Source organism: Rhinolophus sinicus, chromosome 2 (assembly GCF_057876585.1).
Source record: "Rhinolophus sinicus isolate RSI-liver-muscle chromosome 2, RSI-T2T, whole genome shotgun sequence".
In the NCBI taxonomy this organism is placed as follows: Eukaryota; Metazoa; Chordata; class Mammalia; order Chiroptera; family Rhinolophidae; genus Rhinolophus; species Rhinolophus sinicus.
Window position 1 is genome coordinate 185,513,160 of NC_142502.1, and position 14,766 is coordinate 185,527,925.

The 14,766-nt window shown below is 52.1% G+C and overlaps 1 protein-coding gene across 4 annotated transcripts in view; it reads right to left on the bottom strand.

Annotated features, from left to right (window-relative positions):
• Window positions 1–14,766, bottom strand: part of ASAP2 (ArfGAP with SH3 domain, ankyrin repeat and PH domain 2) — a 147,625-nt gene that overhangs the window by 7,083 nt on the left and 125,776 nt on the right. For 2 of the 4 annotated variants that reach the window (XM_074331667.2, XM_074331666.2), the window contains exons 18-24: window positions 13,863–13,948; window positions 12,822–12,937; window positions 11,714–11,781; window positions 10,238–10,351; window positions 7,935–8,172; window positions 5,230–5,364; window positions 3,477–3,648 (exon numbers count right to left, since the gene is read on the bottom strand). In XM_074331667.2, the coding sequence (XP_074187768.2) occupies window positions 3,477–3,648; window positions 5,230–5,364; window positions 7,935–8,172; window positions 10,238–10,351; window positions 11,714–11,781; window positions 12,822–12,937; window positions 13,863–13,948 (929 nt within the window). The remainder of the gene's footprint in view (window positions 1–3,476; window positions 3,649–5,229; window positions 5,365–7,934; window positions 8,173–10,237; window positions 10,352–11,713; window positions 11,782–12,821; window positions 12,938–13,862; window positions 13,949–14,766) is intronic. The other 2 variants (XM_074331669.2, XM_074331668.2) reach the window with 1 other exon arrangement.

Consider the following 14,766-nt stretch of genomic DNA (forward strand, 5'->3'; position numbering starts at 1 on the left):
GATCGCTGGCAGCCGACTGGTGCTCATCTAGAACTTCAAGACATGATTTGGTCTCTTCAAGGACAGCAGTTTGGAAGAAGAAAATGTGAGGGTGTCACGAGGGAGAAGCGAAGGAGGCTGGAGAGAGGCACGACCCTCACATAGGACCTAAGGGAAGCACAGCCTGTGGCCATTTAGTGTGGACCTGAGAGCATATCCCTTACAGTACAACCGAGTAACGGATGACACTTCACAGACGCTGGTTAATAGGAAGGCAAAGATGCACAGGTTATACTTTAGAAGCAGCACTTAAAAAGTCCTGAGAGTCTTCTAGTTAAAAACAGTAGACTGAAATACATTGACTTCCACTTTCTCCCAAGGAAAGGAATTAAAAATAAGGAAACCAAAAAGAAGAAAGAGAACTGAAGAGGAAACCACTTTGGAAGCTGAGAATGGAAGATGAGTCATAACCATCCCGGTTCCCCTGAGGAAGGAGAACCCTCAGTGCAGTAAGGAAAGCTTTGACCATGCCATGTGTGCTTTTGAGCCCCCAGGCCTCTGGGAGGGGGAGAAGAGGGCAACACACGCCAAGGACCACCCAAAATCTGCTTAAGGAGCCACTGAGTCCCGGGATTCTTGCCCCAACTCCAGAAAGGCTAGCAACTGTCCCCTCCCAACCCCACTGAGGACCAGAACTGGTATTCTTGGAGGGAGTATGCCAGGTGTGGTTGTTGGGAGTACCTCAAAAAACAGAGGGACTAAGTAAAAGCTTAACTCTATTTCTATATTCACGGCCCAGAAAACATGCTCCCTTCAGGCAAGGAGAGCCTGGAAGGCTGTACTCTAAGGAACCTGAGTTGTCCAAGAAAAAAGGCCCAAACTCAGGGTTCCCCAATAAAATGGCTCAGCGAGATCACTCCATGGAGAAACCCACCTTAGCAGCTCTGCGCAGTGGGGTGCAGTCTGTCAATCAGTATTTAGTGCCTCCCCAGAGGTGGCCAACTTACAGGCAGGGAACACCTGACTCAGAGGGAAAAGCCTCTAACAAAAGTCAAACAAAAAGAGATGAACGTGGAAGAAACAAATCACGCAGAAAAACGAAAGCTAAAATAAACAACCCCCACTCCAAACCCATCGTTAATAGTCGGAGAGAAAATGATTCCATAAATAGAATACTGTTAACTTGAAAATTACACAATAGAAGAAATGAAAAACTCAATAAAAATCGGAAGATAAAATTGAGAAAGTCTCCCAGAAAGCCGATTTTAAAAACAAGCAAGCAAACAACACAGACATGGAAACCAGAGGGCGGCAGAGAGCTGGCCCCTCCACAGTACGGAGGGGCTGAGGGAAGCAGCTGCTCAGTCGGGGCTGCACTTCCAGCCCCAGCCTCTAGGTGGGGCCATGGGGCCGGCTCTGGTCAAAGGAGCGTGAGCATGACTCCAGCCAGGGAGCCACGCGCACCCTCCCAGTCTCTTTCCCTTCAGAAGTAACCCTGGGCTCAGGGGACAGTGATGGTGGAGTCAGAAGTAGAAGGGGTCTGGGTCTCCAACTCCTTGGGATTTCTGTACAAGCAAGAATATGGACACAACCTAGGTGGGCAAGAAGTCCATTTCCGTGTTTTAACTAGCGAGATTCAGGGGTAGGCTGTTAAGAGTAGTCAGCTTACCCTAATAAAAAGAGAAAAGGTGACACACGTAGAGAAAAGGCCAAGGCGATTTGACATCTGAATAATAAGAATTGTATTAGAAGTGAGAACAGAAAAAATAGAATTAGGCATTAAAAAAAAATTAACGACATTCTCAGAACTGAAGGTATGTAGTTTACATCCTGCAAGTTTATATGCCATCCTATCTGATGGCACAGATGAAGAGAGACCCACCCCGGGGTGTCAGAGTCTGAGCATAGACGGGAGGTGACTGTGGAGGGGTGTGCCTGAGTGGGGCAAGGAAGGCATCTGCCTGGCGGGGGGGACATGAGGTGGCCTGGCAGGGGAGTGACAGCCCAGCAGGGTGAAGACGCTTCTGCATAGAGGGGTGGTGGAGGCACATGGCAGATTTGTTTCACAGGTACTGATCAACTAAGTAAACATGGGAGCCAGCTATCTCACTATTGGAAAAGGGAGTGAAAAGTACCGTAACAGAGGAAATTAGAATGAACCGTGCAGTGCTTTTAAAACACTGCTCCCCCAAATTCTTTACAGAGCTAGACTCTATGACCACCCAGTGCCATGCACCTCCCCATGCCCCCACTGGGTCTGGGCTCTGCCAGGTTTCACCAGTAACATGGAGGAAATGCTGCCCTGCTGGTTTCCGGGCCAGGCCTATCTCTTGGGACTTGTTTTTGGGCCTAGGCACCATGATGTGAGGAAGCCCTAGTCACGTGGCGAGGCCATGCAACACGTGTCAATATTCCAGCCAACAGCCCCAGCTAGGGTTCCAGCAGATGGCCAGCACCAACCACCGGCTGTGTAGAGAGGAGGCCTCCTGTGAGACTGGCGTCCAGCTGATGAGTCCCTTTCTGTGTCGACCCATCTCCAGCCTTTGAGTCTTTTCAGCTAAGGGCCCAGATATTGTGGAGCAAAGCTAAGCTATGCCCACTGTGCTGACCCAAACACCTGACAAGAGTCCATGAGCATAATAAAATGGTTATGTCTTATCTCAGTTTAAGTTTTGGTGTGGTTGTTACTGGAACCAAAATTTGAGACAGTGTAAACTCATGGGTTTCAATACAGACAGAGAGAAACGTAGAGATTGGTGTGTGTTCATATACGTACATGTGCCTGTGCATCCCGACTTCCAGCCACTCAGAACGCTTGCCTGAGAGCAGTGATACTCCCCCAGCAACGAGCACATAAGCCATGCTGAACTTGGCTTCTAAGTATCATTCAACTGAAAGGAACCGTTTTCCACTACAAGGATCCAGGCTGAGAGCCAAGAACTGGATTCCTGTGCAGTGAAGGATGTTATTTGGACAAATGGGGAACTTGAATGGAGTCTGAGGATTGGAAGGTAGTGACGGATCTATGCTAATATCCTGATTTTGCTGTTTACATTGTGTTTATGTAGGAGAACACCCGTTTGTGGGAAATATACGCTCCACACTGCAGAGGGTCCACGCAGTCAAAATAACCTTGTGAGTGAGCAACAAACAGAACCTAGAGGCCCCATGTCTTATGACTTTAACTCCTCAAATCCCAGTGTCTGTACTAATGTACTAAACAGAAATTTAAATTATGTAGGTATGACACTACACAGTCATATGAAACTTTCACACTTTAAAAATTCTTGATAAATTATTTTGAAGACATTTGAAATCTGATGAAACCAAGTTATGTCACTAATGTTACAGTAGTAGAAACACTAGAGATTTCAAATGTTCCCATAGAAACCTCGGCAGATGAAGTAATGGGAACACTTGAAAGCTCCTTGAATGCAAGAAGCAAGGATGGGCAATGTGGCCAGGCCCTGAGGGGGACGTGGAAGGGAGGTGGTTACCCGGGAGCAGGCCTCTTCTGCGGGAGGCGGCTGGGTGGCTGGGGTGGCAGGGGTGGGGGTGTGGCTTTGCCCAGTGGGACCCCAGGCTGGGTTGGCTTGCTCTGCTGGCTCAAGGCTTCCATCACACTGGGCGTTTTTGCTACCGGAGGCGGTGGCGTGGGAGCTAGGGGATCTGTGGAGAGAGAATAGGAGAGAAAAATATAGAGGGTCACACTTCAGGCATCACGTTCCTGGTTTTCTCACTGGAGGCTCTTCCGATTAAGTGCTTCCTTTTTACTATTGCTATTTCTTAAGGGAAAAAAACATAGCTTCATTGCCGATTTTCAGTAAATAGTTAGGCTTAAAATGTTTCTATGAGGTTGTATTTTCTCAGCTAGAATTCAATCTTGGAGAAGGTGAGATGGTTTTCTGCTTTCTGAAGGCCCAGGCCATCTCAGACCTCACTATCCTGCCCTGGAGGAGCTGGGCCTTCTTGGGCCAATTCTTTTTCGGCCTCAGTGGACCCAGGGGCCCTACCCGTCTCTCTAAGGTGCAAGCAGGTCACGCTGAAGAAACGTTGTGAGGAACTACCTCTGTACAGGAGCCACGATCTGAGGGGGGGCAGGGTGAAGAGCTTATTCTCTAGTTTTGACAGGCGAGGAGGCTGAGGCTCAGAGGGGACGTGCTTTCCGCCAGGTCAGAGCTGGTAAGACAGGGCGCTGGGCCTCGAGCCCATGCCCCCTTCCCCTGCTCCGCCTTTGCTGGGGAACACCAGTGCCCTCCCTAAATGTGTGGCACTCTCATCCCCTAGTCTTGCTGAGGCGGCCGCCTGCCTCAGGAGCCCGACACCTACAGAGGCAGCAGAGTCAGTCAGCAGCAGCTCTCGCCAGGGCAGCTGGGAGGGCTCCCAGGAGGGATCAGGTTAGAGTCTGCCTTTCTCTTTGCTTTCATTCCTGTGTGCTTTCTCTGCTTTAAAGTTAAGTCAAAAGGCAGACTAGCGTGCCAGTGTACCCCCCATCCCAGAAGCGCCAGACTAGGAGGCAGAAAAGTGGGCTTCTGGGACCTACTGTGTGTCCCCCGGGACCTACTGTGTGTCCCCCCTGGGACCTACTGTGTGTCGCCCTTGCTGTTTCACTTGGATGTACCTTAGCTGGATGACTGACCACCCCACTCCAGCCTCTGGAAGACCGTCCCACACCGAGCTCCCTGCTCTGCCAGCAGCCACACCCCTCCGGGGCTGGCTTCTTACATCTTAGCTGAGGTCACGGGAGGCAGGAAGCACCCGAGAGGCAGCTCTCAGGGCTCTCAGAGCAAACCCAGGGGTGCCGAGCCCCGTCCTCTCGCGTCCTCTCGCCGCCAGCGCAGAGCAGGAAGGAGGGGGTGGCTCCACTGCCCCTGCCGCTGTCCCACCTCTGCCCGCAGGACGAAGACCTCCTCCCAACCCCGCCCCAGGGTGCTGGGACTTCCGCCCTCCTGCTGACGAGGAAAAACACACACCCGATTATAATCCAAACGACTGTGCCCAAATACTGCGAACCACACGGCCAAAGGAAATGAAGCCCTGGGCTGGCGTGAAAAGAAGTGCTGCCGAAAGGCTTGGGGAGACAGAGGAGGGAGTGAGCGACCCCGTGGGGCGGGTGTGTTTGCACTGCGGAGGGGGCGGGGATGAGCCGCAGGCTCCACGGGGCTCTCCCCGCGTGGCTGCCGAAAGCACCCCCCGGCCGTCTAGATCTACAGAGCCCACTGGCGAGAAAGGAAAAAGGAAAAAACGTACTGGTAGATGTCACGCGAAGAGGGGGCAGCGGTGGATGGACAGCTGGCGGATCTGACGAAGATCGCTGCCTGCTTACACCGTCCACACTTACAGAGTTTGTCTTCCACAGGGTGTTAGCGGAGGAGGCTGTCTGAACTGCGCACGCGCACCCACGCACACAGGCACGCGCGCACACGCAGGCACGCGCACGCACACAGGCAGGCACGCGCACGCACACAGGCAGGCACGCGCACGCACACAACAAAAACAGAAACAGAACACCGCGTTATTGATCCGCATCTTTATAAAATGGTAACAGTGACCCTTCTAGCCTAGCATTCAGACCACAGGCAGAATGCCGATTTTTAAAAATTCTTGTCTCTGGCATCTGGAAGATTGGTTCTGATACGCACCAAACGAATAATGCTTCTGGGGAAATCCCCAGCCAGTTTTCTCAATCTTACTGATTCTATTTCTCCAATACAATTGCTGGGTTGAAGAGGGAAGAGTAAGCACAAGGACACGCCCTGAGCACTGCACTCGTGTCCCATCCACCAAGTCCTCCCGCTGGCCTGTGGGGGTCATGGCGTCACCCAGGCAGAGCAGTGGGAGGAGGCGTACAAACCAGACACCAGGTGAAAGGCTCCCACCTCCCGCAGACATTTCTGGCTATAAATTGGGAGAGATGACAGCAAGCAGCACAGGTGACACACTAGGGCGCTGGCACTCCTTGACCACAGTCCTTCCTCTGCCCCCACAATGCTTGCTGCTCTTGCTCAGTGAGTGGCATCTGCTTGGGTGCACAGGGGGACCGATGTGGGAGGCTTGCTGGGCCACACGGGAGGCTGGGCCTGGAGAGGAAATGGGCCGCACTGCACAGGGCAGGCCCTGCGTCCAGTGGGAGCCTTCACACATCTGCTACGGACAAAGTTCAAGGTCAGCTTGGTGCAGACATGACAGGCTGACACGACTCCCTGTTCTAGTTGCACGGGGTCTCCACATTGGACCATGTGTGGGCTGGACAGAGAACAAGGAGACACTGGGGAGAGGGGAGGGGGCCCTAGCGGGGATGAAGTGCTACATCACCAAAGGAAGAAACGAAGCTAACCACTGGAATTGCGAAAAGAAACCAAGACACTCTCATTCTAAGACGCTAGGAAAGCGAGAAATGAGCAGCTTTCCATTACTTTTTATATGATCCAACAGAGCAAAACACAATCTTTCCTCAGATGACAGTCAGTAAAAGCCACTAATGGGATGGAGATGACCCCGTCATTTCAGCCCCCGTCATACCAAATGTGGCAGGAGGATGGCAGGAGGCAGTGAGATGTCCCCAAAGGGACCCAACCACACTGCTGCCCTCACCTGCCCTGGGACCCTCCCAGCCAGAGCCCAGTGACGGTGATAAGGAGGACGTGGCAGCTGTGAGACTTGCTTTCACAGCTTCCTTCCTGCTCAGGGACCTCCCTCGTACCTGGGGTACAGACACTGCCTGGGACATGGCACAGAGGTGCTGTGTGCTGTGCAGAGGATGGGCTCTGCCTGGCAGGTGAGCAGGCTGGTTTCCGGGGCCTGCCTGGCAGTGCCTGCTCTCCTCTTGGACAGTTTGCTCTTGAGGGGTGTGGTTCAGTGACCCAGACAACAGGCTCATTGGCCTCCTCTGGGCCTCCCTGCTCTGTGTGGGAGGGTCTTCAGACACCCAGGACAGCAGGGGGAGGTGGGGGCCCAGCCACATGCGAGCACAGACCCAGCGTGATGGCATGCTGCTGTACTCACTCCTCGGCCCCAAGAGCAGCTACTGCACAAAAGCGACTGGGGACATCTTTTGTGACCAGCAGCAGCCAAAACGCCTGGACATCACACCCAAGGATGGAGGCTCCTTTCCCTCCTTCCTGTGGGTGGCCCTCCAAGGCCACTAGCCATGGCTTCCAGCCCCAGCCCAGAACTGGGCCGGCCACTTGCTAGACCTGCGTTCAAAGAACAGCATGACCACTTGGCCCTTCACTGCTGGGCAAAGTACTTAACTGGGGGGGGGGGGGGGCAGAGGGGGGCGCGGGACCTTCATTTTCCATTTTTATAAAACAAAAACCCAGAATCTGTTGAGTCCAACTCACTACGTTGGGACAGCCAGAGTGAGTGTGGCAGCTTCGGCACTTCAGGCCCTGGCGGGACCACAGGGACGACTTTGAACTTTTACAATTAGGCTGAGCAGTGTCCCCAAGTGAGCCTCTTTTCATTCCTCACCTCATGGGGATCAGAGTGATAAGAACTAATCACAGGTGCCACAGGTGCCCGAATGCAGGTGGGGAGAGATAAAACAGAAAAGAATGAAGGCAAAGAAAGGGAGGGGTCATGAGGGTGAAAAGCAAAGAGAAAAGGACCAGAAGGAAGGTCTGCAGGAAGACAGCTGACAGATCAGTGTCAGGAGCTGGCCCGTCCGCCTCAGTCCTACCCTGCGTTCCCCGTGTCACACAGATGCCACAGCCCTGCCCAGAACAAGAGCCAGCTCAAGATCCTCTATGAGCATTTGGCACCCTAGGAAAGATGGAGCTCCTTTAGGAAGCAAACAACAGAAATAACAAAAAAAAGGCCCCACATGGAAAAACCCATCCTGATCCTGACCCAACTGTTACCTAGTTGGGGGCAAAGCAACAACACAAACTTCCCAAAACAAAAACCCCAACTACACCCGTTGTGCTCCGGCAGGGCGACCAAAAGCTCAGTACCTTTGGCAACGTTCCGTGGGGGCAGTGGAGGGGCGCTGGTGGTGCTGGGGGCCGTGGGCTGGGAGGGTGGCGGGCTGCCGCTCAGGATGGCGCCATACGTCTCATTCTGCAAGATGCTGGGCACGTAGCTCCTCTGCTTGTCCTTGGCCAGGCCGGCGGTGTCTCTGGCCAGAGACGCAGCGTTGGAGCCCAGCTGGTAGAAGCTGACGGGCCGGTCTTCTCGCCGACTAGGGCTGGGCTGCAGGGGGTGCAGGCAGGTATGTGACACGCAGGCACACTGACCTCTCAGTCACAGCGCTCACACTACTGGTGACACCCTCACGTACATCACCCCTACTTGGGCATGGTGCCATTTCTGACTCTCAACTGTTACTGAGAACTGCAAGATTTAAAACTCACTCTTATCGTGTCTCGTAATGGAAACACACACAACAAAAAAGCCATGATTTACAAGTTACAATTCTCCATTCTGTGAAGGATTTAAAATAGTAGCGATCTCACCTTTACTAGCCAGAGTTATCTGAATGTATCTCTGCATTTTCACTGTTTCCCCGTCATAAGCATGCTTTCTTACAGTCTAGCTGCTCGGGGCATCGAGCTGCAGTCAACCCCCAACAGCTACACAGAGAATTCAGGAGAGAGCATGGTTTTCGTCCACTATGAACTACAACTCTTGAGATGCCTCTAACTCAGGGGACAGCAAACCATGGCCCACTGGCTGCCACCTGTTTTTGTTAATAAAGCTTTATTGGAACACAGCCACGCCCCATTGTTTACATATTATCAATGGCTGCTTTCGAGCCACCCTGGTAGAGCAGCGTGGTAGCAACAAAGAGTGTGATATTTTAGGCCCACAAGCCTAAAATATTCACTCTGTGGCCCTTTAAGAGTCTGCCAACCCTTGTTCTACCTGAAGGTCATGGCATGGAATCATGACTTGGGCAAATGAGATCTAACTCATATTTCAAATGTCAGCTTCACTGTAATAGCTATGATCTTGAGCAAATTTCTTAGTCAACCTCGTGACCCTGTTTCTCATCTGTTAGACATAATGCTCACTGTTTCCCTAGCACAGTGCCAGGAGCTGAGCAGTATCAGATTGGCTGGTGCCCAGCTCCTCCCCTCACAGGAGATTCTGTCCAGTCCAGGCTCTGGCCAACCCCATGGCCCCGGGCCCTGCTCAAGGGTGCAGGACTCAGTGGCTGGTGGCTTTCCATGCGGTTTTTAACTCCCGCAAAGCCCATGGCTGTGTGAGCTGAGCATCCCACCATGCTCAGCGGCAGAGGCTGGGGGATGAGCGTTAGGGCTCCCAGCAGAGCACTTCCTGCCGGACTTTTGAGTGGACGATGCCACCTGCTGTGTCACTGCCCACATGATGGGAATGTGATATGTGCTCTCACCCCGGAGCCAGTGCTTCAAACCTCCTTTTTATATGGTAGGTAAGTATACACATAGTTGGCTCTTCGTTCTTTGACGCTGTGTTATAGCTAGCTCGGAAGAAATTTATTCTAAGAAACAGTAAGTATGGGTGTCAATTGCTCCATCCACAAGGATGGTCTGATAGGTTCCAAAAAAGCCACATATATAATTAGACAGGCTCAACACACGAGCGGCACTCGCCACTCGCTTCCCGGCAGCTAGGAGTGTGGGACTGCATTCAGTCTGTCTGAATCTGACTCTTCTCTTGAGACTTGTGTGAAGGTGGCCATCTTCTGGGGTTTCCCTGAGCATGCATGACAGTGCGTGTTATGAGAAGGGAGCTGCACTAGGAGGCAAGAGCTCTCAGTCTGGCCCCAACTTGGTCTCAAATACTTGTTTCACTGTGGCCAAGTCAATCTCAATCTCTCTCTCTCTCTCTCTCTCTCTCCGCTTAAGGCCCTGCCTGATAAAGGCTTGGCCCCAATGAGCTCTAAGGGTCAGTTAATGATTTCAGTTACGGTTTTAAAGATTAACTAGGCGAACATGATCACCGATACTTGGGGACACCTGGCTTGTTATCACATTGTCCATAGAGTGTGAGCTTCCACTAAAACCCACTAGACCTAAGGCCCCCCATATCTCTCCTGCCTATAAAAAAGTGAGCAGCTGCCTCTGATGACATAATCACAGTTCCTTTAAATCAATGTGTGCAGGCACTGGGGACAGGAGCGGTAAGGCCCAAACCTACTGAGATCAATGGAAGCAAAAAGTAAACTAGATTTTCTTTTCAGCAAAACACCTTTCCGCCATAATTACAGGCTAGGAACCACACTGCTCTGAATGAAGCTTATTATGAACCTAAACGTTTTACACCTGGCACAGACCTGCAATTTCTCATCCATATCATCATCACTTTCATCCAGGTCTTCATGGAGCAAGCGCCACTCGTACTCGACATGAACGTGAGAATTGAACCTTCCAGATAAGGCTTGGGTCAGCTGAGGAGAACAAAGAACGGTCAGTGACACTGCTGCTCACACACCACACACATACAGCCCACGAAGCCCCATGAAACAGGCACCCACCAAGGGGTCCAAAAGGAGGGGTGCACTGGCGGGATGGGGGGCAGAGAGCAGTGCAAGGCGGGCTTACTCGTATGTGAATGTACCTCTGTACATGTATTAGGATAAGACCCCTCCCTAATTCACCATGAAACTCAAACCTGGTAACTCCCATTAAGTGCTCTGTAAACTGTCAAGTGCTGTACATAGCAAGGGATATTTGAGTTCTATAGGATGACGATGGTCAGCCTGTAGGTACAGACACTGCACATGGGAGCAAACTCAACCTGAGCAAAACGAACGTGTCGACAGCTGTTAAGCCAGCCTTTCTCAGCCAATACGAGAATTAAGCCCTGATGAAAAGGACGTGAGTGACTATTTTCTCAGTTCTCTCAAGAAAGGTAGATGGCTAGTTCCATTCTAGATGCACAGGAGAGAAACTGATTCATTAGATACAATGAAAGTCTTTGGATATTAGGGTTTAATTTTCTTCATAGCCAGAGAGGAACTGTGTGACCTTAGGCCAGTTACTTCACCTTTCTATGCTGTTTCCTCATCTGTAAAATGGGGTAACAGTAGAAACCATGCCAGAGGTAGTTATCAAGATTAAATGAGTTAATGGACAGAAAATACTTCAGATACTACCTGTTACTTATCCTACGCTTGTACAGCATTTACTGTTAATAGTTCTATTCACTGAGCAGTAGCTTTACAGAGTTCTACAATAATTCTCATAACAACCTTGCAAAGCAGTAGAGCTGATTCCGCTTAAAAAATAAAGAAACAGTGGAGAGAGCTGGCAAGATGAAATTTCCTGAGTCACAGCAGTGAAACCCCACTGCAAACCGGGTTCTGCCTGACCCTGGAGGGCTGTCCACCAGCCACACTACCTCTTCTTCCAGAACAGGACAGGACAAGATGGCGCGTAACAACCCTAATGATTTCGGGCCGGGGAGTGAAATAAGAAAGGCACCTTTGGCATGCTCACATAGAGGGACGAGCTAACAGCTTAGAGATCCCAGAGGACAGGCAAAGTTGGGGTGTCCTCGGGGCCTCTGCTCCACATGCCCCGCAACGCCAGGGAATACCAACTCGTGTTCCAAGCCTCACTAGGAGGGGAGTGGTCACCTCCTCTCTCAAGGCTCTGCAAAATGCCTTCTCTAAGCCATCCCATCTAGGACCCTGGGATCCGATCGGGACACACATTGCCGGGCTCAGAGCAAACCCTCCTCGAGGGTGCGCGGCCCCCCAGGCCCAGGAAGGGTGTCCTCGTCCCGTCCTCGCCCGGTGGAGACTCACCAGCTCCTCACAGTGCTCATGCCTGAGGCGCTTGGCAATATCCAGGGGTGTCTCTCCTGACTCGTTAGCTAAAAGGCAGGGTGACAAAAGGAGGCATTACAACAAACACAAATGAAGGTTTCCTATCGAGAGACAATCAAAAAAAGATACAGAGCAGCAGCACTAAATTAGATTGAACATGACTAGGGAAATGCACAATGAGTCTGCCCCAGTCAGGGCTGAACTTGGCTTATAATTGTACAGAACTGGAGTGTAACAGTAAGATTTTACAAGACACGGTTTACACTAATTGTGCAAGTCAAACCTCTGAAGTAGCCAACTAATGAAAATCGTTATCCAAACTCTTAAGTCAAAGAAAGCCCTTCACCGCAATTCGCTAACCAGCAACACTGCTGATGGAGTCGCGGGCGTTTGCCTGTAATGACTTGATACTTCCTTTTACGCTGTCTACAAATCTGAAACTGTGTACTTTCTTCTAAATGAGCCTCAGTCAACGAGGCTGGATTATGAATTGTTAGAAAAGAAACCTGGCTCTCAGGCAGGTGTGCGCCTTCTTTCTCCTTTCAAATGACCTTCAAAGCATTTCCTCATGACCCAATCACAGCTGGGTGCCCTTGGGCAAGCCTGTGCCTGACCAGGGTCCCACGGTGGAGGGAGAGGACCAAGGCTACGCACACCAAGGGTTCCTCGTGGAGGAGACTCATGCAGAGAAAGGAGGGGCAGTGAACAGTGTCTCACCAGCACACCTGCAGCCCAGAGCCAGTCGGGGCTAAGTCGAATCTTAAGTGGGGTTACGAACAGGAGGGCAAGATGCTGCAATCCTTGTCTAAATTCATCTCGGCCTCCGTGACAGCTGCAGGGCCTATTCTCTGCCTCTTACCATCCAAACGATGCCTGTACATGATGGCAAGTCTACGTAACAGATGGAGGGAGGCTGCTGCTGAACCTGAGACCACAGCAGCCGTGCAGGGCCTGGAGGGAGGGCCCCTTCTCTTTAGAGGGCACAGCTTACTTCTCTGCAGCCCTGATAGGAGCGCGGGGTACGGACTGTGTCCGAGGGCAGCGTGGGCGCTGAGCTAGCAGGAAGGCCAGGCGGCCCGCCACTCACCTATCTCGATGGAGGCCTTCCCCCGCAGGAGCAGCTTGAGGCACTCGGCGTTGTCCGTCAGGCAGCAGTAATGCAGGGCTGTGCTGCCCTTCCCTGTCTGTTTGTCCAGATTCCCACTGGCCGAGCACAGGGGAAGAGAAAGACAAAGAACAGGGAGTCACAGGTCGCAGGAGTAGGGGCTGCCCAGGCAGGGGACTGAGGTATGACAGGAGGACGGGGAGCCGCCAGCATCACTGAGAGGACTTCTCCCAATCCTCCTCCAAAGTGGGTGGGTCAAGGTGGCCTTGGCTTAAGGCCACCAGGGAACTCGCAGCGATGGCAGAGATGGCCAAAGAGGGAGTGAGGCACCCGAGCTGCACCCGGGCAGAGGCCGAGAAGGGGTGAGGGCACCTGCCCTCCCAGACCGGCCCTGAACCACTGCATCCCTCCCGCCTCACCCCTCCCGCTTTCCCATCAGTGTCCGGAGGCCCCAGGAAGCCTGTGGGACTCGCCCATCACGCCCCACAGAAAGATGGGGGAGCTTTTTCCATCTTACTGTTGACACTTTCACCAGAAAGAGGAAAAGCCACTTTTCCAAAGTCCAGATTCCCTGGGCTCCTTTGAGCCTACTCGCCCCGAACTGGCCCTGAAAACAGGCTCAGGGGGAATTATGAGGAGATTTCAGAGTTCTTCCAATGTAAAAGAAGGCCAGGTCACTCCAGAAAGGGACTCATGCACCTCAGCTATGAGATAAGCCCCCCAACCACTGGAGGGGGCCACCGAGTCTGCTCTCCAGGGGCTTGATGTCTCCCTGGGTCGCAGACGCCAGAAACTGGATCGTGCAGATCCCGGGAAGGGTTTTTCCTCATACTCCAGGGCCTCTGTAGGCTTGCCATGGAAATCCCACCCCTGGCGGCACTTTTGCTGTCTCATAATTCATGTTCAGACCTGGGAAAATCCCAACATTTTGGCCAGACCACGGACGCCATGAGGCAGCGCCTGTCTCCTTCCTCAGAAACACCAAGGAACAGTCAAACGCCTCCCTAATTTCAGAGCACCTACCTGTTCTGAACTAAAAAGTCTACAATGTGAAGAGAAGTCCGGTCCACGGATCTGACTGCAAGGTGGAGGGCGGTTTCATCTGGCTCCTGCAGACAAAACAGAAACACTCCGGAATCCCAAGGGAACATTCAGTTTTGTGTCCAACACAAGTGACAGCATGTATCTCTCTTCCAAAGGCCTTTTATTCTTTCCTTCAAAAAGTTTATCTCTAAGATACACAGTGCCCCCTTTAACCAGGGCAAGCTCTCTGCCCTTGGGAACCTATATAGTTGGGCCTATTTCTCCTTATTCCGTGGGAAGCAATGAGAAATTCAGGGGTTTCATTTCCAAGTCCTCCCACCTCTCTGTCCTCGTCCCTGTACTAACAATATAAGGTGCTGCCTGTAAGCAGGGGTCTCAGTTCAAAGACTCCAGGAAGGTTCTCGGGCCTCCTGCAAGCCCGTCTCTCACACCTGCTGCCTGAATTCACAGAAACATGTAGCTTTAAAACAGGGTTCAAGTTTTCCTTTCTACACTGTGGGGACAGAGCCCCAGAGAGCAGTTTCCAGGCTCTCGGCCTCACATGGAAAGGTGCTCACTTGGGTAGTAAATGGCCATCAACTGTGATTGGATGGCCATCAGCTGTGGCTAGTTGGCCGTCAGCTGTAACCAGTGAGCCATTGGCCACTAATATAACTGCTGTGGCTACGCTAGCAGCAAATGGGGGCTGGCAAGAAGATGGTGGCTGAGCCTGCAAGCAGCGCAGCGAGGGTTGAGAATTGTGTGGCTCCTGTTTTCGATTCTCCAACCCAGCGACCAGCGAGAATATAGTGGCATGACGCCCCTATCTGCTCCGTGGGTGTTCCTTTTTGGCCTCACCATGTCCTGTGTTTTTATGTGGGGAGCGGGACCAGAGACCCAGCAG